The sequence below is a fragment of the Pongo pygmaeus genome, chromosome 1 (assembly GCF_028885625.2).
Source record: "Pongo pygmaeus isolate AG05252 chromosome 1, NHGRI_mPonPyg2-v2.0_pri, whole genome shotgun sequence".
Taxonomy (NCBI): domain Eukaryota; kingdom Metazoa; phylum Chordata; class Mammalia; order Primates; family Hominidae; genus Pongo; species Pongo pygmaeus.
The window spans coordinates 145,304,037-145,318,228 of record NC_072373.2 but is presented as its reverse complement, the minus strand read 5'-3'; the positions used below and the strand labels follow the sequence as shown (position 1 = coordinate 145,318,228).

At 45.3% G+C, this 14,192-nt stretch overlaps 1 protein-coding gene across 3 annotated transcripts in view; it reads right to left on the bottom strand.

Moving 5' to 3' along the window:
• Positions 1-998: 998 nt before the first annotated feature.
• The window catches only part of LPAR3 (lysophosphatidic acid receptor 3), a 119,221-nt gene continuing 106,027 nt past the window's right edge, over positions 999-14,192 (bottom strand). For 2 of the 3 annotated variants that reach the window (XM_054451423.1, XM_054451440.2), the window contains one exon: positions 1,908-4,436. In XM_054451423.1, the coding sequence (XP_054307398.1) occupies positions 4,111-4,436 (326 nt within the window). In that variant the 3' untranslated portion in view covers positions 1,908-4,110. Of the gene's footprint in view, positions 1,291-1,907; positions 4,437-14,192 lie in introns of those variants that run through there. The other variant, XR_008494178.2, reaches the window with a different exon arrangement.

Here is a 14,192-nt window from a genome sequence, read left to right as displayed (position 1 = left end):
CTCTTGAGCTCAAGCGATTTGCCTGCGTCAGTCTCCCAAAGTGCTGGGATTACAGGCATAAGCCACCATGCTCAGCCTGCACTATAAACCTTTAACTCAGTAGTTATAGATAACATAACACTCTGAACCTCTAACAACTGCCATTAGTAGCTTACCATCTGTTAATTTAGGAGTGAGCACACACCAGAAAGCACTGAAGAGAATGGTGTAAAGATAAAATACGGCATTAGGGCCATAAAAAGAAAATAACCCACACCAACAGCATCTCCCATCGAATGTTTATTTATCTGTGAAAACTAGCCTTAAATTATGAGTATTTCAAACCATTTGATGAGCTCAGGAGGGCATCCCTCACACAAAAATTCAGCTTCCCTGACTTTAAAAACTCTTATTTACTCCTAAGCCTGAAAGACAATTTGTAAAATTGGAAGGAGCCCTAGGGGTTTCCAATTTAGCACCACATTTCTGGTCCACAAAGAGATATACTTCTCTGGTAAGTCTCCTAGAAGTCAGATCTGCTTTTGCAGGTTTTTAATTCCTTTTAGCATACAGTGAGATGCATCATCATGTGTTTTTACTCCAGGCTCTAACAGGGCCGGAGTTTGTCACTAAGTGACCTTCATGGGCATCTTCACAGGCCTTACCTTCATTATGTCTGCTCAACCAATTAAAAAAGAGAGTCAAGTAATCTTATTGTCCCCTTCCCAGAATGATTAGAGGATTAATGAGCTAAACAAAACACTCTCAAGCTCAGGAGGAACACTAGTCTACAAACGCAGAGCATGGCACGCTCTGTGGTCTGCGAGGGGTGACATCTGCAGATGAAGAGACCTGCACCCCCTGTAGCGCCTGACGCTGCTGCTGCCAATTCCATTGGGTCCTTGGTCTTGGTCCATCCAACCGGGGCCGAGTGTGTGCTCAGTGTGCCGATGAAGCTGGGACACCAGAATTTCTAAATTTTAATTAGTGTTTATAAAAAGCATCAAGGTGCTGAGTGTGAGGAAAATTAGAATTTTATTGGAGGCTTACATTTATTTTAAGGTTTGGTATTGTTTTTATTTGGAATTACATGAATGGGGGCAGGGTGATGCGATAATCATTTCCGTGCTTAGGGCTTCTTAAGGTCACAAACTGGTTCCGGGTTTACTACTCACTTGAAAAAAAATTCACCAAAAAATTCAACAATTTATTTCCACAGGATTATTTCTTTCCAAGCAAGCTGCCTTCATGAAGTACTAAATTCTTTCACCAGTACAGATTTATCAGAACATCTTGGACAGTGCTACAAATCTAAGAAGAAAATTAAATATCATTTAGCTAGGGAGTAGCCTCTGCTTTGAGTCAAGGGCTGGTCTGATGAGGTATAGATGAAATTTTCAGGACTACCATATTGATAACTTGCAGATAAGCTTTGGATCCTAGAATCTGAGGACACACAAACACACAGAAAGGGCCAGGTCTGTCAAGAGTCCTTGGTGAGCTCTGTGACCCCTGCCACTCGTCATTTCTAAATATTCCCGACTTCCTTACTCTTGCGCCCTTGCTGAGATGTGTGTGTGCATACAAACAAAAGCTATGTATTTCTACCCTGAGTTTCCACACTTTGAACCCCTCCAGACACCATTCTGAATATGACACTCTGCTGCAGGGTACTAAAAATTGTTCTTTCCTCAAAATAAAACCTTTAAAGATCCCTTAGTAGCTATTTGGGGACTGCAATTCAATTTCAATTCTCCACCCTTTGGCCAGCTATAGATTCAAAATGCTTATGTAAAACATTGAGAGTATGTACTTCATGGCAAATTTGATTTTTCTTCTGCAATAGAAATTTATGCTGTAGTTACCACAAACTATATTTTTACTTAGAAAATACACAAAGCAATAATGCACCTCAACAAGAGAGAACAGATCTTTTAAAATTTTATTTTATAGGTAGCTTTGATAAAAGCTTCAGATAGACCCACATACTATACAGAGTTTGTGAAATCTACACTTTCAAATCATAATATTCTCTATTTTAGGCTATTATATTTAGAAGCATGACTTCTCAAATCCTTTTATTACAAGTAGTTCTTGCACATAAATGTTATATCACAATAGCAAAAAAATGTAAACTTCTTTTGCAAACTACATAAATACTATAATATCTGCCTTGAAGTTATTCTCATTTTAAATCAGAATACACTCTAAATGTTTTACATAGAAAACTCTGGTCGGTAGCCTACGTGCATGAAACATTATTTTTTCTTTCTTACCGACTTGTCTTTCATGTTGCCTACTTAGGTCTCTGAAGGAGAAAAATTCAAAATAGAACCCAGATCAAAATTCAGTTCACATGTAAGCCAGGTACCAGAAGGATGCCGTTAACCTTGGGAAAAATAAGAGATGTGAAATTATTCTACATGCTAAATCCAACATGCCACCAGTTGGTATGGAGGTAACTGAAGATAAGGACTGGGGTCAAGCTCATATTTCATTCTATATGGAAGGGATTCAGCCTGCTTGTCAATACAGCTTTTACTCTGATGTATAAAAACATCTGTTTTCAAATGAATACCTCTTTCTCTTTTCTTGTACAGCACAACAGATCATTGCTACAGCTCTAGTCCTAGACTGGAAAGTCTAGGTGGCCCGTGAATTGATTTCACCTTCGCTGTCCTTCAAGTCTTTAAATGCAAAGTGAAGTTGTTTAAATATACACATGCGCTCCCTGACATTCTCTAGTCTTTTTTTTTTTTGAGACAGAGTGTCACTCTATCACCCATACTAGAGTGCAGTGCTGCGATCTTGGCTCACTCTGCAACCTCCACCTCCTGGGTTCAAGTGATTCTCGTGCCTCAGCTTCCCAAGTAGCTGGTATTACAGGCATGTGCCACCATGCCTGGCTAGTTTTCTGTATTTTTAATAAAGACACGGTTTCACCACATTGCCCAGGCTGGTCTCATATTCCTGGCCTCAAGTGATCCACCTGCCTCGGCCTCCCAAAGTGCTGGGATTACAGGCATGAGCCAGCGTGCCCGACCTCTCTCCTTGATTCTTAACACTGTTCTTTGGTCCTCTTATTCCTCTGTCCCTTTGCTGGGTTTTCTCTACCTGCTCCTTAAACGTTGGTGTTCTCTTGGCTTCTTTTGCTCTTACTAGGTAAGATTATCAGCTGGATGTTCCATAGGCACTTCAAACTTCACATTCTCTTCTCCTTGTTTTCTGCATAAACCCTTTACTAGCTCTCTACTGTTTTTTACCATCATGAGGGAAAATGAGAACTAATGTGGGCTGGTGGGAGGCAGTCTGGGGTGGTAACCCCGTATCTGAAATACTCCAGGGATCCATGTTTCTTTCAATAGTCAGACTAAGCATTCCTCAATCCAATCCCCAGATATCTTTGAATAAAATCAATAAAAATCAGTAAAAACAGGAATATACACACACACACACACACACACACACACACGCACACATGCATGGAGGACCATATCAAGGCCTTTTTCAGGTCAAAAAGGGTTTTCACATTGACCTTTTTTGTTACTTTTAAGTAAGTATTTTTCCTCAGAATGTTCCTTCAGTTAAAAATCAGGTTTAATCTGGAGCTCTTACTGATTTTTCTTTGGTTCCTACTGAACACCTAGCTACTGGCCATGGTTTCTTTGAGGAAAAAAATACCATTGCTGAAGCATTTCTAAACATTTTTAATGCATGCAGAAAGAACTACATAGACTTTCCAAGCAGCTATATATAAGGTGGCTCAAGTAACATTATTATTTATTTTGGTCTAAGCCCTTTCATAATGTCCTTTTAAAATACAAAGAGAATGGCTATGAAATGGTGCCAGAACCCAGAAGGCCCAGCCGGACTGACAGGAGCTCTGAGCAGTTCACAGGACAAGCAGGGACCCACCAAACCTCTCCCGTTTCTGTGTTTTCTCTAAATGCGCCAGGTCCTCTCTTTACTGCCCATGCTTTTAAACTATGAAAAAAAATTTTTAAAGAAATCTAGCAGTGATTAATGGAGACCTCAAATAACACTGTACATGGGCTTTGTTAGAGACAGGTAACCATTCTTAACAGCTCTTTTCTCAGAGGAGGCCTGGGTGGGCCGAGAGGCATCCGGAGTTTAGGAACTGCTTTTATTGCAGACTGCACCTTGGCTAATACTATCCTCTATGTACTGGCTGCCTGTGTCACTCCTGCTGAGGACTGTGGAGGGGATGCGAGAGGGACGCCTCTCTGGGTTCTCCTGAGAGAAGCAGCAGATCATCTTCTTCATGGTGCCATACATGTCCTCGTCCTTGTAGGAGTAGATGATGGGGTTCATGACGGAGTTGAGCAGCGCCAGCAACAGGAACCACCTTTTCACGTGCTGCACGCCACACTGCCTGCAGTTCAGGCCGTCGAGGAGCAGAACCACCAGGCCCGGGGTCCAGCATACCACAAACGCCCCTGCAAGGAGAGAAGAGGAAGCAACAGACGCTCAGACCTTAGGGGGCTTATTCAGGTTTTCTTCTCTCCCAGCCTTCAGTCAGTGGCATCAAGGGGCCCTCATGATTTGTTTTGACAACTGCAAGGCAAACTTCCACCTACCATCTGAGCATTTGAGACCTACGCTTGGTACAGGCAAATAGCTGGGAACCTCCTTGACTATCAATCACATTTCATTTCACTTTCTTTTCTGCTTACCCAGGTCTTGTGATTATGAGAGGCTCACATTTACATTCTGTTTAGGAGGCAGTGCACATGCATGATCTCCGTTAGTTCTCTGAACCACACTGGGAGGCTGTTGCACTCATTATCCACATTGGACAGATAAGAAAAACAAGGCCCAATTCTAGGGGGAGATGAGGGGAGAACTCTCTGACTCCAGGGCTCCCACTCTTCACCCTACATTCTGCTGTTATAGAAATCAGATTTTCTAAATGTGCTCTTGAAAATACGACACAATGAGTCTACGGCATTCTCCTGGTGGTTTAACTAAATCACGGGCTCATAAATTTCATTCTTCATAAATTCATGTGGATGCTTAGTAAGCACTATATTCTTTTTGACATATTCACGGGCCATCTGCATAATCATCTGCTCCACATTTAGATTTTTTAGTCAGAAATAAATCTTTCATGATGAGATAGTTAAAAATCTACTTTTCAGACTCTGCAATTGAATATGAACCGTAGTCTTTTCTTAGTCTCTAGCCACAGGATCATACTTACCTTACCTCTAAATTTCATGATATTTTTCTCCCATTAAGACATGGGTCCACTATTTCCCTACTATTATCATAACCTCAGATAGCAATAACGACTAATCTTTATACAGCACTTACTATAAGCAAGGCACTGGTGCAAATGCTTCCCTTGATTAACTCACAGGACCACACTATGACACTGGCATTATTATTATCCCCAGGAAACTGAGGCACAAGAGAAGTTAAGTAACTTGCCTATGATCAAATAACTCTTAAGAGACACGATTTTGAACAGAGGCCGTCTTTCTCCACAGGCTGTGCCCTGGGCCACTATATGACCCGTCTCTGTAGTATGATGTGGTTGCTTTCGGCGAACGTCCTTGTCATTTCTAAATGCACTTGCTTGTCCACTCATAAATATTCATCTGAAGCTAACAATGTGCCAGGAGCTGTACTAGACAGTGAGTGAGGTGAAGGCCATGCACTCAGGGAGCTAAAATACTAACAGAGGAGACGACAAACAAGCAAGTCTATAGATGATATCACCAACTACTCTACTTGTTAGAATTAGTTCTGCACAGTATTTCTCTTGTTGCTTTATCTTACTTCTAAGAGATATAATACTAAGCAGGGCAAGTCAAGGATTATAAAGAGGCAGTGTAAGGCAGGGAAGAGCCACGAGCTTTGGGGTCAGACACGTATGCACAGCTCAACCTATGAGGAACCCGAATTATGGGAATTACTTCACTTTTCTCGGCCTCCATTCCCTCCTTTATACAATAAAGTTAATAAATCCAACTATGTGAGGTGGTGGTTGTGAGGATCAGAGGTCATGGAAAGTGGTACCCAACACTGTGGTGGGTTCACTGAGCAGCAGTTATCATGAGGTGCTTTGTTTCCACAAAATATCTATATGGCTCCCTCTCCCTCTCCCTCTCCCTCTCCCTCTCCCTCTCCCTCTCCCTCTCCCTCTCCCTCTCCCCTTTCTTCGGTCTCCCTCTCCTTCTTTTTTTGGTCTCCCACTATTATCGAAGCTGGACTGTACCGCCATGATCTCGGCTTGCTGCAATCTCCCTGCCTCGGGCTCCTGTGACTCTCCTGCCTCGGCCTGCCGAGTGCCTGGGATTGCAGGCGCGCGCCGCCACGCCTGAATGGTTTTTGTATTTTTGGTGGAGACGGGGTTTCGCCGTGTTGACCGGGCTGGTCTCCAGCTCCTGGCCTCGAGTGATCTGCCTGCCTCGGCCTCCCGAGGTGCTGGGATTGCAGACGGAGTCTCGCTAACTCAATGCTCAATGGTGCTCAGGCTGGAGTGCAGTGGTGTGATCTCGGCTCGCTGCAACCTCCACCTACCAGCCTCCTGCCTTGGCCTCTTAAAGTGCTAAGATTACAGCCTCTGCCCCGCCGCCACCCCGTCTAGGAAGTGAGGAGCATCTCTGCCTGGCCGCCCATCGTCTGGGATGTGAGGAGCCCCTCTGCCCGGCCGCCCTATCTGGGAAGTGAGGAGCGCCTCTGCCCGGCCGCCCATCATCTGGGATGTGAGGAGCGCCTCTGCCCGGCTGCCACCCCGTCTGGGAGGAAGTGAGGAGCGCCTCTGCCCGGCCGCCCCGTCTGGGAGATGAGGAGCACCTCTGCCCGGCCGCCCCGTATGGGAGGTGAGGAGCGCCTCTGCCTGGCCGCCACCCCGTCTGGGAGGAAGTGAGGAGTGCCTCTGCCCGGTTGCCCCATCTGGGAAGTGAGGAGCGCCTCTGCCTGGCCGCCACCCCGTCTGAGAAGTGAGGAGCGCCTCTGCCCGGCTGCCACCCCATATGGGAAGTGAGGAGCGCCTCTGCCCAGCCGCCCCTTCTGGGAGGTGAGGAGCGCCTCTGCCCAGCTGCCCCGTCTGGGAGGTGAGGAGTGCCTCTGCCCGGCTGCCACCCCGTCTGGGAGGAAGTGAGGAGCGCCTCTGCCCGGCTGCCCCGTCTGGGAGATGAGGAGCACCTCTGCCCGGCCGCCCCGTATGGGAGGTGAGGAGTGCCTCTGCCCGGCCGCCCCGTCTGGGAGGTGAGGAGCGCCTCTGCCTGGCCGCCACCCCGTCTGGGAGGAAGTGAGGAGCACCTCTGCCCAGCTGCCCCATCTGGGAAGTGAGGAGCGCCTCTGCCCGGCTGCCACCCACTATGGGAAGTGAGGAGCGCCTCTGCCCAGCCGCCCACTCTGGGAAGTGAGGAGCGCCTCTGCCCGGCCGCCCACTCTGGGAGGTGAGGAGTGCCTCTGCCCGGCCGCCCCGTCTGGGAAGGGAGGAGCGCCTCTGCCCGGCCGCCCCGTCTGGGAGGTGAGGAGGGCTTCTGCCTGGCCACTCCGTCTGGGAAGGGAGGAGCGCCTCTGCCCGGCCACCCCGTCTGGGAGGTGAGGAGCGCCTCTGCCCGGCCGCCACCCCATCTGGGAGGAAGTGAGGAGCGCCTCTGCCCGGCCGCCCCGTCTGGGAAGTGAGGAGCGCCTCTGCCTGGCTGCCACCCCGTCTGGGAGGAAGTGAGGAGCGCCTCTGCCCGGCTGCCCCATCTGGGAAGTGAGGAGCGCCTCTGCCTGGCCGCCCCGTCTGGGAGGAAGTGAGGAGCACCTCTGCCCAGCTGCCCCATCTGGGAAGTGAGGAGCGCCTCTGCCCGGCTGCCACCCACTATGGGAAGTGAGGAGCGCCTCTGCCCAGCCGCCCACTCTGGGAAGTGAGGGGCGCCTCTGCCCGGCCGCCCACTCTGGGAAGTGAGGAGCGCCTCTGCCCGGCCGCCCACTCTGGGAGGTGAGGAGGGCCTCTGCCTGGCCACTCCGTCTGGGAAGGGAGGAGCGCCTCTGCCCGGCCGCCCAGTCTGGGAAGTGAGGAGCGCCTCTGCCCGGCCGCCCTGTCTGGGAAGTGAGGAGCGCCTCTGCCCGGCCGCCCTGTCTGGGAAGTGAGGAGCGCCTCTGCCTGGCCGCCACCCCGTCTGGGAGGAAGTGAGGAGCGTCTCTGCCCGGCCGCCCCGTCTGGGAAGTGAGGAGCGCCTCTGCCCGGGCGGCCCCGTCTGGGAAGCGAGGAGCGCCTCTGCCCGGGCGGCTCCGTCGGGGAAGTGAGGAGCGCCTCTGCCCGGCCGCCCCGTCTGGGAGGAGAGGAGCGCCTCTGTCCGGCTGCCCTGTCTGGGAGGTGTACCCAACAGCTCCGAAGAGATAGCGACCATCGGGAGCGGGCCATGAGGATGATGGCGGTTTTGTTGAAGAGAAGGGGAGGAAGTGTGGGGAAAGGAAGGAGAGATCAGATTGTTGCTGTGTCTGTGTAGAAAGGGGTGGGCATAGGAGACTCCATTTTGTTCTGACTAGGAGAAGTTCTTCTGCCTTGGGATGCTGTTGATCTCCGGCCTTTCCCCCAGCCCCGTGCTCTCTGAAACATGTGCTGTGTCAACTCAGGGTTAAATGGATTAAGGGCGGTGCAAGATGTGCTTTGTTAAACAGGTGCTTGAAGGCAGCATGCTCTTTAAGAGTCATCACCACTCCCTAATCTCAAGTACCCAGGGGCACAAACACTGTAGAAGGCCGCAGGGTCCTCTGCCTAGGAAAACCAGAGACCTTTGTTCATGTGTTTATCTGCTGACCTTCTCTCCACTATTATCCTATGACCCTCCCATATCCCCCTCTCCGAGAAACACCCAAGAATCATCAATAAATACTTCATAAATTAAAAAAAAAAAAAAAAAAAAAATCTATATGTTTAGTAGCTAGCAGGGGAGTTGAATTCCTTATTTCATAATTACAGTTCAGCAGTGGTTCCCTTTTTTCTCCACCTTGTATTATTATTTTCGGTCTGGCTGATATATGTGAATAAAGAACTGGACTTGGAGATAAGAGATCAGAGATTTGGGTCCTAATTATTCACTTACTGTACAACTCTGGGAGACCCATGTCATCGCACTGGGCTCAGCTTCCTCAGCTGTAAACTGAGGACTGACTTTAGGCTAGGTCTGAGTTTTTCTAGTGGTGGGTCAGAACTTGTTAGTGGGTGTGCAATCAATGTGACAGGTTCAGACTGGTTTTTTGTTTTATTCAGACTGGTTTGAAACAAATGAAAGAATTGGATGGGCAGCCAAGTTTGGAACTACCAACTTGAGAATTCATATTAGTAAGTTTTTAGCCATACCACCCGATAATTGTGTCTGAGAAACAAGTCAAATTTGTTTGAGTTTTATGGAGAGTTAAAAGCCAGTTTCACAGAATTCAGCAGTTTCCTACTTGGAAAAGAGTTCAGAAGCCGCTTAGCCCTATCTTTCATTCACAGGAAAAAGGCCTTCCCTTTGTACATCTCATGACAATCCAGGCAAAGGAAATGCCCTGGTCAAGCGAGGCTCTACACCTGCTGAACAATGAATGGTTTCTTCTCTTAAATAACTTCATTTAGGCTGGGCGCGGTGGCTCACACCTATAATTCCAGCACTTTGGGAGGCTGAGGTGGGTGGATCATCCAGGTCATGAGTTTGAGACCAGCCTGGCCAAAATGGTGAAACCCTGTCTCTGCTAAAATGCAAAAAATTAGCCAGGCGTGGTGGCAGGTGCCTGTAGTCCCAGCTGCTTGGAAGGCTGAGGCAGGAGGATCATTTGAACCCAGGAGGCGGAAGTTGCAGTGAACCGAGATCGTGCCACTGCACTCCAGCCTGGGCAATAGAGCAAGACTCCATCTCCAAAAAAGTAAAAAGCAAAAAAAATATATAAATACCTTCATTTACTTGAAAAGAAGGCTTGCATCCAAACTCTGCCTGTTGTACTCTTCCATTTGTTTTGTGTGATCCTCTGCAATAGCCCAGGAAAAGTCTGTGCTTTCTCTATGTGATGCCCTTCAGGTTTTTGAAGACAGTTAATGCTTTCTGTCTTTCTTTAGCCTTTTCTCCAGGAGACACATATTTAATTTTATCTACTAGTTCCCAGATGGATACCTCTGGACTCATTCATATTTGTTAATGCCGAGATTTTTTTTTTTTTTAAAGTAATCTGGGCATCACACAAACTCTTCTTTGAACCCTGCTGGTTCCCAGCAGTCATAGTCTGAGCATTGAGGCTAAATACTCAAAAGACATTCCTTTTAGTTTTTTTATTCTGGATTTATGCAGATCGGTAGGCAACTGAGTGATAAATATTTTCCAGGATCTATCACACACACACATAAACACACACACCTCTCACTTTTAAGAATTAGTCCAGTTACCTGTTTGAACGTTCCTGACATCTCCACATTCTCTATGAATTCTCCAAGACTACAGAGCCCAGGGTGTGGAGGTGTGTGGGGAGGTCTTATGTTTAACTGCTAACATAGAGCAAACCTCCCCAAAGAATGAACTGTTAGATAAACTGTGCATCTCTTCTGAGATGTGTTTGGAGAGAGATCTTGGCCTCCAGGTGGAGGAGGCTTGGAACAGCTGTGTTTCCCAGGGTCACTGCCGGGGAGCATCTGCTCAAGGCAACATCTCTGAAGCACCTGTTCTCTAGTTTAGCCACCTAGTATGTTTGTGCTGTTCTGTAAAAGATTTGCCTTTTGTTATTCACTGGAAACAGTACAAAGATGAGATCAGTAGATTTTTATTTCTCTTCTGACACCACAGCCAGCCAATCAGCCAATATTTTTGTGGGATTCCTTCCCTCCTTCCATCCCTCCCTCCCTTTCTTCCTTTCCTGGCCAAAAAAAAAAAAAAAAAAAAAAAAAATCTTTCCTTTAACAAACCAAAGAATGATGTAATTGTGATATATGCAGCTTTATGGTCAGACATGACATACTACGGAGGGGCCCTTGAAGTCCAGAGGTACCCTCCCACTCCTCCTTCACTCTCTTTAGTAGTAAGATGCTTTATGGGCCACAGCTGAGCAGCCTAGCATAAAGTCAGGAACATGGCTCTGGTGCCAGGCTGCCTGGGTTCAAATCCTGGCTCTTCCACTGATCAGCTATGTGCCTTTGACCACATCACCTAACTTCTCTGTGCTGTAGTTACCTCAGGTTTAAAATGAGGGCAGTATTAGCATCATTCCCAAGGGTTTTTATAAAAATTAAATGGATTAATTCATATACAATGATTAAAACAGCATCTGACACAAAATCATTGCTCAATAAAAAGCTTATAAGGTTTTTAATTGAATGAATTATTTTATGTAATTCAATGAAAAGGGGAACTATGTAGGAATTATCATATTATGACAAACAGCATCAATGTGAAGACTTATTTGGAGTGTTGGGTCACATGATTAATTCAAAACAGAGTTTTGTGCTGGGGAGAAAACTTTCATGATAAAAAAATCACGTCATTAAAGAATAAAAAATCACATTAAAAAAATTCACATCTAATAATATGAGAGTGGGGTTTTAGGAAAACATTGGCAATTTATTTTTATCCTTTTTTGAGTGTGTGTGCGATGCACACATGCAAGGGGGGTGTACTATATTATTCAAACAAAACTACAAAAAATAATATGAACTTTAAAAAATAATGCTTAAAAGAATAAAAAAATAAGAATACCTGTCTACTTACTACCCAACTTAAAGAACTCAAAGAAACGTAAAAGAACACTATCGTATCTTTAGAGCCTGCTGGGTGCCCACCCCAGTAGCCCTCTCTCCTGTTGAGATAAACGTATCATACATTTTGGGCTAATCATCTTCTTGCTTTTTCTCATGGTTTTCCAATATATGGATGTAATGTTAGACATCATATTGTTCAGGTTGATCTGTTTTTTAACCGTACCATGATTTGCATTGATTTTGGTTATCAATATATTGGAATTCACTTCTAGCATCTTATTTTGTTCTTTGTTTCATTTTTTTCTATGTTTCGCTTTTTTCCCCCTCTCTTTTTTTGTATTGAGATCTTTTATTTTTTCATTTTCTTTGGTTTCATTTTCCCCCTTCCCCTGGTTTGGAAGTTGTAGACTCTATTAAATCTCGACTTATATGTTTAACAAAGTATAAAGTTGGCCAGTGTTTGTCCTTCCTTCCAGTCAACATAAGGACCTTGGAACACTCCCACCTGGATTTTTTGGAATTATACAATTTCATACAGAAAGGACTCTTCACATCAAAGTTGGTAGCTACAGCTTTTGATGTCTGGCTTGTTAATTTTTCTCTCTTGACAACACAGTAACCCTCTCTTGGGAATAGCAAAGAGAATGAAAGTGTTACTGTTATGGGAAATACAGATCACTGGAGCTGGGTGAGGCCTTAAAGATTACCAGTGTTTTTCAAACTTTTGACCAAGCCAAATGAAAAAGAAAGGAACTTTAAAAATAATGCATATTCTCTGGTCCCACATCAGACCCAATAGTCAGAGTCTCGGGTGGGACACAGAAATCTGCAGGACTAAAAAGTTCCCTGGGTGATCATGATGCACAGCCAGTTTTGTAACCTATTTCTCCATGCTGACCCAAAAAGGTTTAATCAAGCTGACTCCATAAGCAAAATTGTAGATACCATACAGACTTAGCAAAAAGCCATGGAAAAGAGAGAGGCAGCAGAGTTTTTTCAAACGAGAAAATAAGCATCTCTAGAGATGAATAACTTCAATTTGCATTTGGGAACATGTTTGAGCACATATGCAAAAATAAATATACAAAGAGTGGCAGCAAAAGTAGTCTATAGGCAAGGCATCCACAGTCCTCCTCTGCTGCTCTTTGGCTTGCCGTGCCAGGAATGCCTTCTCATCACCTAATCTGAGGTCTGCTTTTCTTTCTAAGCTTAGTGCATACTCTGCCTTCTCCACTGGAGTTCTCCCATCTCTCCCACCACAGTGTCCATTTCCTCCTCTCAACTCCTGTAGCACTTGCTACCTATAGCATTCACGTGGCACTGTACACATTACCTGCTTAATTCCTCTCTAGCATTTCCTGAGAATTCTGGGTCAGGCAGTGTGCTCAGGGCTTTACATGCACTTCCCCTGTAAAACTCACAGCCCTACAAGTTGCTACTTTTATTATTATCCTAGACTAACATACAATAAATTTGAAGTTTAGAGTAGCTCAACAGTTTGTCCTAGGTGCACAAGCCAAAAAATAGAAGTTATCATTTGAACTCAGGCCTGACTTCCCCATGCAAACTCTTGAGCATTGAGCTATACTAGAGGTAATTTTTAATACATATGTCTTGTGTCCCAGGTGTGTTCTAAGCTCCCTAAGCATGTATGCTGTGCCTCATGTGTTTGTATTCTTAGAACTAAGTATCTAGCCCCCACACTCAGTAGCACAGGAGATGAGCCAGGTGAATGTGACTGAAATTTATTAATAACTTCAGGGATTGACAGGGACAGAACCTGGACCTGATGACTAACTCCTGTCAATGAGGGTCTCAGTTGAAGTGACACTCAGTTGAGATGGTGCTGAAGCGCAAGAATGACTGTGCACAGGTGAGAAACAGCATGAAGCATCTGGGTAATTCCAAGTGGTTCAGGATGGTTTTAACCCAGGAAGATGATTGAGGAAGTAAAGTCAAGTCTGAGAGGTGAACACAGGGCTAGATTGAGAAGGGCCCTGTGTGCAATAATCAGTAGTTTGGATTTATTACAGATAAGCCTTTTTCAACCAGGAGTTCATGCAGAAAATTAAGTCTGAATGCCCTTAGGCACCCATTGTATATAATGAACTAACTTCTCTTCTAAGCATCTAGAATGGTGTGAATTATGTACCATCCTTGAAAAGATTAAGAAAATATTTCTATGTTCCATGGTTCATAAAGGAACCCCACTGAGAAAGGCTAGATCAAAGTTTTTCCAGACACAGTAGCAATTCAGTGGGTTGTGAAATCAATTTAGTGAGTTGCAACCACCAATTTTTTAAAAAAATGAAATAGAAACAAAAAACATCAGAGTGCATCAAGTATAGTAAGGGCATGTTTCATAAAACTTGTTTCAATTACACAGAAAAATAAGTGTGTGAACTGGGCTGTGATACAAAATGTACACTATTTCTTACTGTGGGTCCTGCTTTTATTTTTTTTTAAAGTTTGAAATCCACTTCAATAGATCAGTGGTTTTCAAACCGTTTTTTTTTTGTTG